The sequence below is a fragment of the Olea europaea genome, chromosome 20, assembly GCF_002742605.1.
Source record: "Olea europaea var. sylvestris chromosome 20, O_europaea_v1, whole genome shotgun sequence".
Lineage (NCBI taxonomy): Eukaryota > Viridiplantae > Streptophyta > Magnoliopsida > Lamiales > Oleaceae > Olea > Olea europaea.
The window spans coordinates 16,462,545-16,473,242 of record NC_036256.1 but is presented as its reverse complement, the minus strand read 5'-3'; the positions used below and the strand labels follow the sequence as shown (position 1 = coordinate 16,473,242).

General features: G+C 37.5%; 2 protein-coding genes across 2 annotated transcripts; one reads left to right on the top strand and one right to left on the bottom strand.

The window, feature by feature from the left end:
• Window positions 1–1,987: 1,987 nt before the first annotated feature.
• Window positions 1,988–5,787, top strand: LOC111369842 (uncharacterized protein OsI_027940-like). The gene is made up of 6 exons (XM_022991529.1): window positions 1,988–2,123; window positions 4,251–4,437; window positions 4,717–4,870; window positions 4,951–4,988; window positions 5,079–5,148; window positions 5,488–5,787. Exons 1-6 carry the CDS (start codon window positions 2,119–2,121, stop codon window positions 5,577–5,579), a joined length of 546 nt encoding a protein of 181 aa, XP_022847297.1. The 5' UTR covers window positions 1,988–2,118; the 3' UTR covers window positions 5,580–5,787.
• A 411-nt stretch (window positions 5,788–6,198) lies between these two features.
• LOC111369843 (probable U6 snRNA-associated Sm-like protein LSm4) lies at window positions 6,199–10,480 on the bottom strand. Its single transcript, XM_022991530.1, has 8 exons — window positions 10,365–10,480; window positions 10,222–10,251; window positions 10,062–10,103; window positions 9,822–9,920; window positions 9,632–9,709; window positions 7,939–7,978; window positions 6,765–6,920; window positions 6,199–6,470 (listed from the first exon to the last, which is right to left on the bottom strand). Exons 2-8 carry the CDS (start codon window positions 10,222–10,224, stop codon window positions 6,439–6,441), a joined length of 450 nt encoding a protein of 149 aa, XP_022847298.1. The 5' UTR covers window positions 10,225–10,251; window positions 10,365–10,480; the 3' UTR covers window positions 6,199–6,438.
• Between the last annotated feature and the right edge of the window lie 218 nt (window positions 10,481–10,698).

Genomic DNA, 10,698 nt, shown 5'->3' with positions numbered 1-10,698 from the left:
CAATCCTTGTTCTGTCGAGAGGAAGTGATGTTCAATTCAGCCGCGACGTCATCATCATCAACTTCCAACTTCTTGTACTGCTCGACCAAGGACTTAGTTCGCTCAATTCCCTGAGAGGCGTTGCGCTTTTTAGCAGCCATCCTCGCCCTGCAGTCGTCCATTTTGGCTTGAAGTTCCATCATTTGAGCAGCCAAGTTAACCATCAAAGAGTTTTCAATCATGACTTCGGAAGAGATTTCTTTCAACTCGTCCTTAGCCTTGTTAATCTTCATACGCAAAGACTCTTTCTCAGCTATGGCTCGAAGATATTGAGTACGCTTGGCCTTTAGTTCAGCATTCTTGGCCAGCATAGAAAGGACCTCGGAGTGGATGACCTTCAACGTCGCTTTAAAGTCGACAGAAAGATTGAGCGACGGAAGCGTCAGTGCTTGCTCCAACTTCGCACTCAAGTGCTCAAGTTCATCCTTGTGTCTGGCAGCACTAGCCCTTCCAATATCCATATCCGTGAAGGATACGTACTCAAATACCGCCTCCTTCAGGAACGTCAAATCTTCTTCTGAAGAAGCAGCAGGACAATCAGATGGAGCAGGGCGAGGCATCTGGACTTGCCCCCAGGAAGCGAATAAGTCCTGGATAGAACGCACAATCCTGTCAGTATCCTGCAAAGAAGATTGCCAATATTAAAAATCCTCACTACAACGAACAAGGTGGAAGTAGAAATGAAGCAAAGACTACCTCGTCGACAATCGTAGAAGATGGCGGGCCCTCAGCCAAGCTTGCCACCAACAACTCATCCATTCGTGAGGACTTCCCCTTGTCCGAGCGAGAAAATGTTGCCACAACGGGCGGACTCATAGGAGTATCTGCAAATCTCAAGAGCAACAAATCAGAAACCAATAGCACGAGTAAAGGTAAGACATCAAAAAACTGAATTACCTTCTGCTTCGATGTTTGGGGGGTTGACGCCCTGGGAAGAAGGTGGCTCATCCATGGGTTGTGATGAGGATTCTGGGACTGAAGAGGTCTCTTTAAGCGTAGCCCCCTCATCAACCGATTTGGATGAAGTAGCCTCAGCAGAAGATGATGGAGCAGGAGTTGTTGATGTCAAAGCCTTTAAAGGAGAGGCTGAATTTTTCTGAGAAATCCAAAAGATCATCAGCACACAGAAAAGTTTCAAGTGTGGAAAAGTATACTTGTAAGTAAACCAATTTAATTACCTTCCTCCTGACAATAGGAGGGGCATCATCATCATCATCGACATCATCCTCCAGAATGGGAGATGCTGAGGCTGGCCGTTTGCGGTTTGGAGCACTCTTGGCCATAGTAGGCTTGGCAGGGAGGGAAGAAGATGGACGAGCAGATTGTTTAGTGCGACGAGAAGGAGAGGGGCTCCGAATAGACAAATGAGTGACCAAAACAGGAGGAGGAGAAGAAATACTCGGTTGGTCTAATGAATGAAAGGCACGATTGGCCTCAGTCGCAAATAATCTGCACTTCACTGATGGCCAGAGTTGTTCAAAAAGAGGGTGAATGGCGTGGCTAGAATTGAAAGGGGCCAATGAAAAATAACTGGTTAAAAGGAGATTACGAGCATCTATAGCCTCTGCCTCCGCTTTAGTAATGGTATGAAAATGGTCAACTAAATTCTTTGAATAGCAAGGAGGAACAGGCCAAGTTTGGCCAAAACCAAGCTGGCGAGCAAAAAATTGGGGAGCATAAATCTCTACCCCTGCCTTGGCATTAGTCCCAATTAGAATATCATGAAATAGCTCCCTCCCGATTAAAAACTGAATCCAAATGAGCAGGGAGGTGCTCGCGTTATTTTGAAAAAAATGAGAATCAAGCAGGGACCATGTAAGGTGCTCGTGAGTTCCACCCCTTTCTCAATGCAACAAGGGGTCCATATATCTACACTGGACTGCAAAATGGGCTCATGTTTGAGGCCCAGTTTCATCGAAGTCGCCCGAATCTTCCACGAGGCTTTTTAGTTCTCAAAAGATTCGCCCAGTTTCATCGAAGTCGCTCGAATCTTCCAATTGTCCTTTATAGCATTCCTCATACCATTTTCACCTGGCTGATCTGCATTTCTAGGGTTATTGTCTCTCACTAAATTACATTATGAGGTACGATTTTATCTGGTTCTATTTATTGTTCTGAATCTTTTGCATTAGTGTTCTATTATCCAAATAAATACCTGTTTTGTTAATATAAGTAAATTTTTAGTTTGATGCTAATACAGTAGCATATACAAGTTCTTAGTTTTAATTTGGGGGCACTGGGTGTTTTGGATTTGTTCACCTGTGTCTTTTACTTTTTGTTTGCTGCTGGATAATAAACTAGAGGTTTAAAGGAAATACTATTCTCGTTCTAAAACACATTGAAATGTTTTTATTGAGGGGTCCCTTCTAATAATCATGGTGAAATAAGAACAGACTATTCAATTTTTAGTTCAGAAGAACCTTTTTAGACATTAAGTCCTTTATAACCTTATGAAAGACATTCTTCATTTCTATATCAGCCCACCTTCACCATTATCCATCCGTAGTAAAGATGAAATTGCTGCTAGTTCTGTAAATCTACATTTCTTGATTAGTATTTTTCTTTTACTTCCCAAATCACTAACTGTGATTATGCTTTTGATTTTACAATGCCTAGTAATTTTTGAATCGATGTAGAATTGATTCTCCTTTTATGTGCTTAATTAGTTTCTCGGTCATTCAGTGACCCCTGTGTATTTTACAAGTCACCATATTTTGATTTAAATCTTCTAATGGTGCTTAAAGAAAGTGCCTGTTTGAGTTCACGCATGAGAGGGAGCCTTCTTTGTAAACAGGGGATGCCTGTTAGGTTGTTAGACTAAGTGGAGGTGCACCTTTAAGTTTACTAGTGTTGAGGAGGTAGTTGGTGATGAGAAGAATGAGGAGCGTGGTGGACATGACAAGGGTAATGGATTGAAAACTGAGTCCAATCTGTCATTATTCTACAGCGCTTGTTCATTATTAGTTTCTCTGCCCAAAAGAAGCTCATCCTGTTTGGTGCTCATGTTCCATTAATTAGTTCTTTCGTGCTTCTATACATTATCATTTCCCATGTAAAATTTTGTTTCTACATTTATACAAATATGGCTGAAGGTGCCAAAACGGGCCCACCCTGTCTGTACACAGAACTGCATAGGAGGAATCAACCTTATTAAGAGGAATAGCATAGATTCTTATTTATAAATTTTTGTTTTCATATCCAAGTTACGTGGGATTTTATCCTAACCTAAGAAATTATGTTGTCTAATGGTTACTGGTTTGTCCTTGAACTGGGGTGGTGGCAAGGGGATCTGACCGGGTCATGGCCATCCTAAGAGCAGTCTGGTTTTGGCCGAGTTACTCTAGAATTTTTTAAAATTGAATTGCTAGAAAAATGAACAATTACCCGTTAGGTTTGTATCCAGGTATAACCAACGCCAATCGTAATTAATTTCTGCGCTGAACGTGGCCAGAGTTCTTCCTTGAAACAAGGCATCAATTAAATTCTGACTTGCTTCCGTGGCAGAAATTGATTTCGCTCCCTTTCAGAATTCAAGTCAATATTTTCTCTCTTTCTTCTTTCTATTTTATTTTTATTCAAATAGTTGCTATACCCAGCAGATTGAACCTTCCTGCCTGCATTGGTGGGCCAGCCCATGAACTGGCAGATTGAACCAGCCCAATATGTGTAGGAGCCGGATACCAATCCAGGCTTTTACTTGGGGTCTAGTGTGTTTGAGATGGCTTGACACCTCTACCTGTGATGTGTCAAGCAATTTGCTGCAACTCTTATTTTTTATTTCCTGTGCAGACTTCTGAAAATAGGTTCATGCGTCGTGTGAATCAGTACCAGTCTGGCTAACAATATTAGCGTGTCATAGATTGAAAATGTACGTCTTTTTCGCTATTTAGAGTTAAAAGCCTGAACAGTCCTCTTATGATATACTTGGTCCCAATTTCTAGCTAATAAGATCTTTGGTCGTGCTATGATGTAAAGTTCGGAAGGATAATTGAAATGTGGGAGAAGATTAAATAACACTATGACTACAAGCATACCCTGACACATGGTCTTTCTTTCCAAAATAACTTCAAATATTTATGCGATGTAAAGGCGAATCGTGTTGCATGAATATTTTTCTCAATGTAGGTTTTGAGCCTTCTGCTATCTTATTTATTCATCTGATGTCAATATTCCTAAAGGAGTTATTAGCTAAAATGATTACTTTCCTGCAGTCGACATCCTGAGGTGAAGTGGGCGGAAAGGGAGGATTTGGTATATCTTACGGTGCTACTGCCTGATGCTAAAAATCCCAAGGTCAATCTTGATCCAGAGGGAGTTTTTACATTCTCTGCTACAGCTGGAATGGACAACATTTTGTATGAACTGAAGCTAAATCTTCATGATAAAGTTAATGTAGAGGTGAGAGGTTCTTATCATGTCTTGTGTGTTCTGAGTTCACAACTGTGGTAGGAATGTACGAGCACATAGCCAGCCTAAACTATTTTTCAATTTGAAGTTTGATCCTTTTGTTATATGGTCATATATCATGTGAAAGAACTACAGAAATTTTATTATTGTTGTTATTTTTATGTTTAGTTAATTAACTGGGTGTCTTTTATCTTGAATCGTGTGGCAAAATACTTTCCTTCTAGTCACAACAGGGATTTTCTCATTTTTTCCCGACTTTCTGTGCGACAGGAGAGCAAAATAAACATAGGTGTGAGAAATATATTTTGCGTCTTGGAGAAAGCAGAGAAGAAATGGTGGACGAAATTATTGCGGGGAGATGAGAAGGTACCTCACTATGTGAAAGTGGACTGGGATAAATGGGTGGATGCAGATGATGAAGCTGGTATGTTCCAATTTTCTCTGTCTATAGAATTTTGAAACACATTTCATTGATTATTTTGTAACCATTCTCACGGTGATCAGGTCCTGCTGATTTTGATATGGGTGGAATGGATTTCTCGGTGAGGACCTGTTTTTCCACTGTCGAGATAAAGTAGGATCTTCCTTACGATCTCTTCTGATGCTTTTCTTCTTTTTGATGCATTCTACAGAAATTCGGTGACATGGGTGGCATAGGAGATGATGCTATGGGGGATGACCTCGAGGATAGTGATGATGAAGGTAATTGTATTTGGCTCAAGTCCTTATTTTATTTTTTTGGACTAATCTACTGTTTTTCTCATGGCATGCTTGGTAAGCTAATATTGTGTACCCTTTTACCGATCATGCTCTTATATTTTACCGAAGATGCTATGTTAAGACCGTGATTTTAAAGGGAAAGTATTTTCATTGAAGCCCTTTAAAATTAGTGACTGGTCGATCAATAAGTGGGATAAGACAGTTTATGGTGCTTGAACACAATTACCATTTGAAGCTACCTTTGGAATTCAGAAATATTTCCTTGCTTTCATTCTTCACTTTACCTTCACGTATGACATTTTTGTTACGTGTGATTTGCAGAGCTGGAAGTTGAAAAGCCCGAAGAGAAGACTGCTGACGAAACAGAAGGTGAATCTTCTGGCCTCAAAACAGAATCGACCCAGAGTGCTTAATTGTGTATTTCAACCGTGGTGCTTTAGATGGAAGTGGTATTTCTGGTGATTAACAGAGCATGTATTTGCTTGTGAAATGAATGGGTCATTTTACTTGGATTATGTACTGGAAGCTTTGTTTTTTCGTGTCGAGATTGAATACTATTGAGACTCATCTCTGTGGTTCTTGTGATAAGTTTATTGGGATTTGAAACGCCGGTTTCTTGTTCTCCAAGACATGAGCTGATTGTTCGTTAGGGAACAGTTTATAGCTCATCAAATTCCTGCCCAACTCGAACTGCAATGGGATAGACAGAGGTCTGGGATAACGAAGTTAGACAAATGGAACAAAGTGCCACCACAGACATACGAAGTGAATGACTCAGTGAGTAGTAACACTTCACAGGTTCTATTAAATGAACTATGTGATATTGCATTTAAGTGAACGTATTGTTTAATGTCATGTAAGACTGTTACATGACATTGATAGTACAGTTAGTACTCCTGTCCTCGTGATTTTTAAGTATCAAAATCAGACCACATTATTCTCACATTTTGGAATTATTATTCATCATGTATGAGATGTCCATTTGAGGCCAAATTTAGTTATAGAGTAATAACAATCACATATAATTAATAATAAAGAGTAGCAATATTGTGTCATTTAATATTGCAAAATCCATTCCGGGTCTAGTGAAGACCAAGAAATTTCGCAAATGGTAATGGTCAAATGTTAGTGAAACCTAAGTTCTTCTACCAATCTCAGCATTAACTTCTTTGTACTAAGCACTATCCAATCGATACTGAAAATGCCAAAAATGCACCTATATCGCTTCATCGCGCGATTAGGATATAGTGGCCTCTGTGGCAGATCGCCCCTCTACCCCTCGTATCCTCGGCCTCGCCCTCCACCTGGCAGAAGATGTCAAATGTTGAATTGAGCTAATTTAGTTTATTCTTGTCATGCAGCACATATCCACAAATAAAAGGACATATAACCAATTAATTCATGGATATCCACATATGAAAGGGGTCATAAAAACAATTGCATCCCATGTATCAAGTCCTATTATTAACTTGGATAACAATTTACTATTTTTATTATGTAAACAGCTTCAACTCCATGGTAAAGGAACTAGATATATGATGGGTTATACACAAATCAAGTACAGTTACAAGCTTGAGAAATTGAGAAAAAGGATTTACCTCTGCTTCCACCAGCCTTTCCTCCAGTTCCACCTCTGCCCCGACCGCCCATGCCTCTAGCAGCAGCGTCCTCCATTCCACGGCCAATACCTTTTGGTTTTGGGCCATCCTCTCTACCTCTGCCTCTTCCACGCCCTACTCCGGGTGGCCTCCTATCTGAGTATATCCAAAGATAGCAATTGACTTCAGAAGAAGATAATAAAAATAAAGCCCGTGTTTGACAACTATTATAATGAGAATTTTGGGTAAAATGTATTTTGGAATAATGATTTTTGTAAGAATATGTCGTTAAAAAAAAAAGTTTTTTATTTATTTATTATTATTATTATTATTTTTTTTATGTGTAATATTATTTTATTGAAGAATGCGTGATTTAAAAGAAGAGAGAAAAATCTATTAAAACATTAAAGGGAGACAAACAAGGGCAAAGTACTAGATCACAGAGCTGAAATTAAAAGCGAATATATCAAAGACATGACACAAGTAGGGTAAGCATAGTACATATTCAGCACAATGAAATAGTTTTATAACTTTTGCTTTTCAATTAATTTAATTATTTAGTAAAACACATCAACTTTATGTTAATATATGATCAAAAAATATAAATTTTAGAGTTGGTAAAAAAAAAAAAAGGAATCATTGTAAGATTGAGATATAGCACCTGAGAGATGGATTTTCAACTAGGGTTCTTGGAGAAGCTTGAGATGTGAGAGAGAGAGAGAGAGAGAGAGAGTGAGTGAGTGATTGATTGAGAGATAAGAATTTGTATTTGGATATGATTTGTGTAATTTTATTAATTATTTTCATTCGAGTTTTTTGAGTGTTTTTAAAACGTCAAAAAATCATTTTGAGTTTTATGTTATAAAATTTTCCTTGTTTTCAAAAATGTATTTTTGAAAATAACATACCAAACACATTTTGTGTTTTAAAAAATTGAAATGGTCTCAAACAACAAACCAAATGAACTCTAAATGACTGCAATTCCTAGAAAAAAGTTAATGAACAAGTTATGGAAAAACTTCTTGGAGAGGGACTAATTCGTAATTCACATATTGTATCTAGGACCTTTCTTTTGATAAAACAAACAAGAGCTTTAGCACTCAATAAGTAAAGTCTGCAGATAAACATTCAGATTTTAAATGGAAAAACCGAGCAAAACAAAGGCAGATCATACCAGAACGACTCTTCGTCTCTTCTTGAACTTTATCAATTACCTAGAAATCAGGAAAATAATAAATTCAATAAGTCAATGTTGCTCAATCATCTAGACAAAAGATAAAAAAAAAATAATAATTCAAGCGAGTTTAGTTAATTTATTACAATATCAGATCTCAGAATAAGGTGACAGAATAATAAAAAAGACCACCGTAAAACTATGAAAGAGACGCTAAAGCATGCCATCATCAAGCATTTTCAAAAGTTCAATGGGTTTCCAAAACTTTGTAGGAAAATTATGCATTCCAATTAAAATTTTCAGCACAAAAACCTGAGAAATTATTCATTAATTCAAGCATTGACAACGTCAGTAAATCAGTGCGTTACAACTATACTTCAACAAAACAAAGTTGATAAAGCCAATTTCTTTCTGACTTCTGGAGCAATAAATACTAGCAAAGCTTAGTCTGTGAATGTATCTCATTATTAAGCAAGCATCTCAACCAAAAAGCTCTATGACCTTTCTATATCGAACACCACGAGATGTTCAAGATGATGAAATAATCCCAGTATCACTAGTGTGAAATCAAGTTGTTAATGAAGATACTAACATATTTACTACTCACTAAATAAAGTCCACTGCTCCCCCCCTCCCCCCGGCACCCCCAACCAAAAAATAAAAAAAGGGCAAAAAAAAATGAGGCAGAAAGAAATAATTCTTGCGAGAAGAGTCAATTCCCAGTGGCAACAGTACGGATTGTTTAAATAAATGCAGCCTGCTTTCAAAATGTGAAGACACCTAAATTTATATCTGCATGATTTCAGGTGGAACAACATTTCTGTGTACCAGCAACAAATCCAATTATGTTTGAGATGTCGTGTTTGGATAGAGTTAACAAGGTAAGATAATCAACTGCTGCCACTTACCAGGGGTTCCCATTTAAAGCAACAACACTTGAACAAAGCTACCTATGAACTGAGGCTATGACCATAAATTGACAGAAAGTATAATGGAGAGTTCACCAAAGAACTCAAACTACAGCAATTTATTGACAATGTATATACATTCATCTTTATACAAAAATACATTGCATAAAATAATTTAAAGTATAAACCTCACACAAAGTCACTCTTCAAATCATGGTATATTGAGTATTACTGGGGGCAAAAGGAGAAGTAAAGGACACAAGCTCATTTGACAAAATCCTAAATCTAATTTTCAAGAGTGGAAAATAAGCTAACAAATTTAAGTAAATTACTTGCCAAAAACCAGATGGGACAAGTATAACATAAAGCATAACGTGCAGATGAAAAGATGTTCTACAGCATACCTCGTCTGGAACTCGAAGATACTTAATCGTATTTCCCCTGATGTAGCACTCTGGCATCCGCCAAAACCTATCTCCATCCTATATTATAAAACAATAAAGAAGTATAATAAATTCAATCAACAGAAAAGAAGAAGGGGAAAAACAATATCAAGGCATCAAAATATTATATTCAAGTGAAAAGATAAAGAACCTTGGAGGTACATATGACTTCACGGAGATGAATGTTCATCCAAGTATCACAATTAACCAAATGCCCATTGTATGTTTCCCCATTTTTCAGTTCCACCAACTGTCAAAAATGACACGAACCACCACAAGCATCAATTTTAACTAAAGTTCATAAAGCATAACGTGCAGATGAAAAGATGTTCTACAGCATACCTCGTCTGGAACTCGAAGATACTTAATCGTATTTCCCCTGATGTAGCACTCTGGCATCCGCCAAAACCTATCTCCATCCTATATTATAAAACAATAAAGAAGTATAATAAATTCAATCAACAGAAAAGAAGAAGGGGAAAAACAATATCAAGGCATCAAAATATTATATTCAAGTGAAAAGATAAAGAACCTTGGAGGTACATATGACTTCACGGAGATGAATGTTCATCCAAGTATCACAATTAACCAAATGCCCATTGTATGTTTCCCCATTTTTCAGTTCCACCAACTGTCAAAAAGGACACGAACCACCACAAGCATCAATTTTAACTAAAGTTATTTATTTTTCATAATTACTGTTCAAGAAAATCTGAATATAGCAATCAATTTCCCAATCTTCTAAATTCGAAAGGTTTAGTATAATTCATACCATAGGGTGGCCCTGGGCTGTCTTGAGCAGAGAAAGTGGAAGCTGCAATGCAAAACCCAAAACCAAACCAAGCAAATAATACGAACAATTGCTTAACAGATTCAAATTACACAGCCAAAACAAACCTATAACACCGAATATTCAGAAAGTACCGACTTACCATTTTTAAATTCTAGTGCGCAGAAGAAACCTGCATTCAGAAAAAATAAAAATAAAAAATAAATCATATTAACAGTGCAAAATTAGGGTGAAAACGTAGATTATTTTATTAAACCCTAAAAGCGAAAAGAAATTACGAGATACCGATTCAGAGAGAGCTATGAATGGAGAACGAAACTGGTTTTGATCTCTGCTCACAGCGCCGATAGGTAAGTCTCTCCCACCCAATAATGAACTGGAAGGCGTTATTTTGAATTTTAAGAAAATTGCAGTGGAGGACCCAACTTATATCTAGGTTGAACCTATTATTTCTCGAATTATTTCATTTGTACAAAATGAGGTTATTGAAAGGTGTCATCCCTCTCACAATGCATACGGGCTCCACGTGAATTTAAAAATGTCAAACATGTGGTCCCCACCCTTGTTGTGAGTAGTAAGAAAAGATTCGGTAAAAAAAATTTGGTACGTGTAGCTTGAT

Excerpts from the sequence above, each read along its gene's own strand:
- LOC111369843 (XM_022991530.1), bottom strand. Across the intron at positions 6,921-7,938 it reads AGAGACGAAGAGTCGTTCTG|ATAGGAGGCCACCCGGAGTA; the intron begins GTATGATCTGCC and ends GGATATACTCAG. Across the intron at positions 6,471-6,764 it reads AAAGGCTGGTGGAAGCAGAG|GTGGAGGGCGAGGCCGAGGA; the intron begins GTAAATCCTTTT and ends ATCTTCTGCCAG.
- LOC111369842 (XM_022991529.1), top strand. Across the intron at positions 4,438-4,716 it reads ATGATAAAGTTAATGTAGAG|GAGAGCAAAATAAACATAGG; the intron begins GTGAGAGGTTCT and ends TCTGTGCGACAG. Across the intron at positions 4,989-5,078 it reads TGGGTGGAATGGATTTCTCG|AAATTCGGTGACATGGGTGG; the intron begins GTGAGGACCTGT and ends TGCATTCTACAG.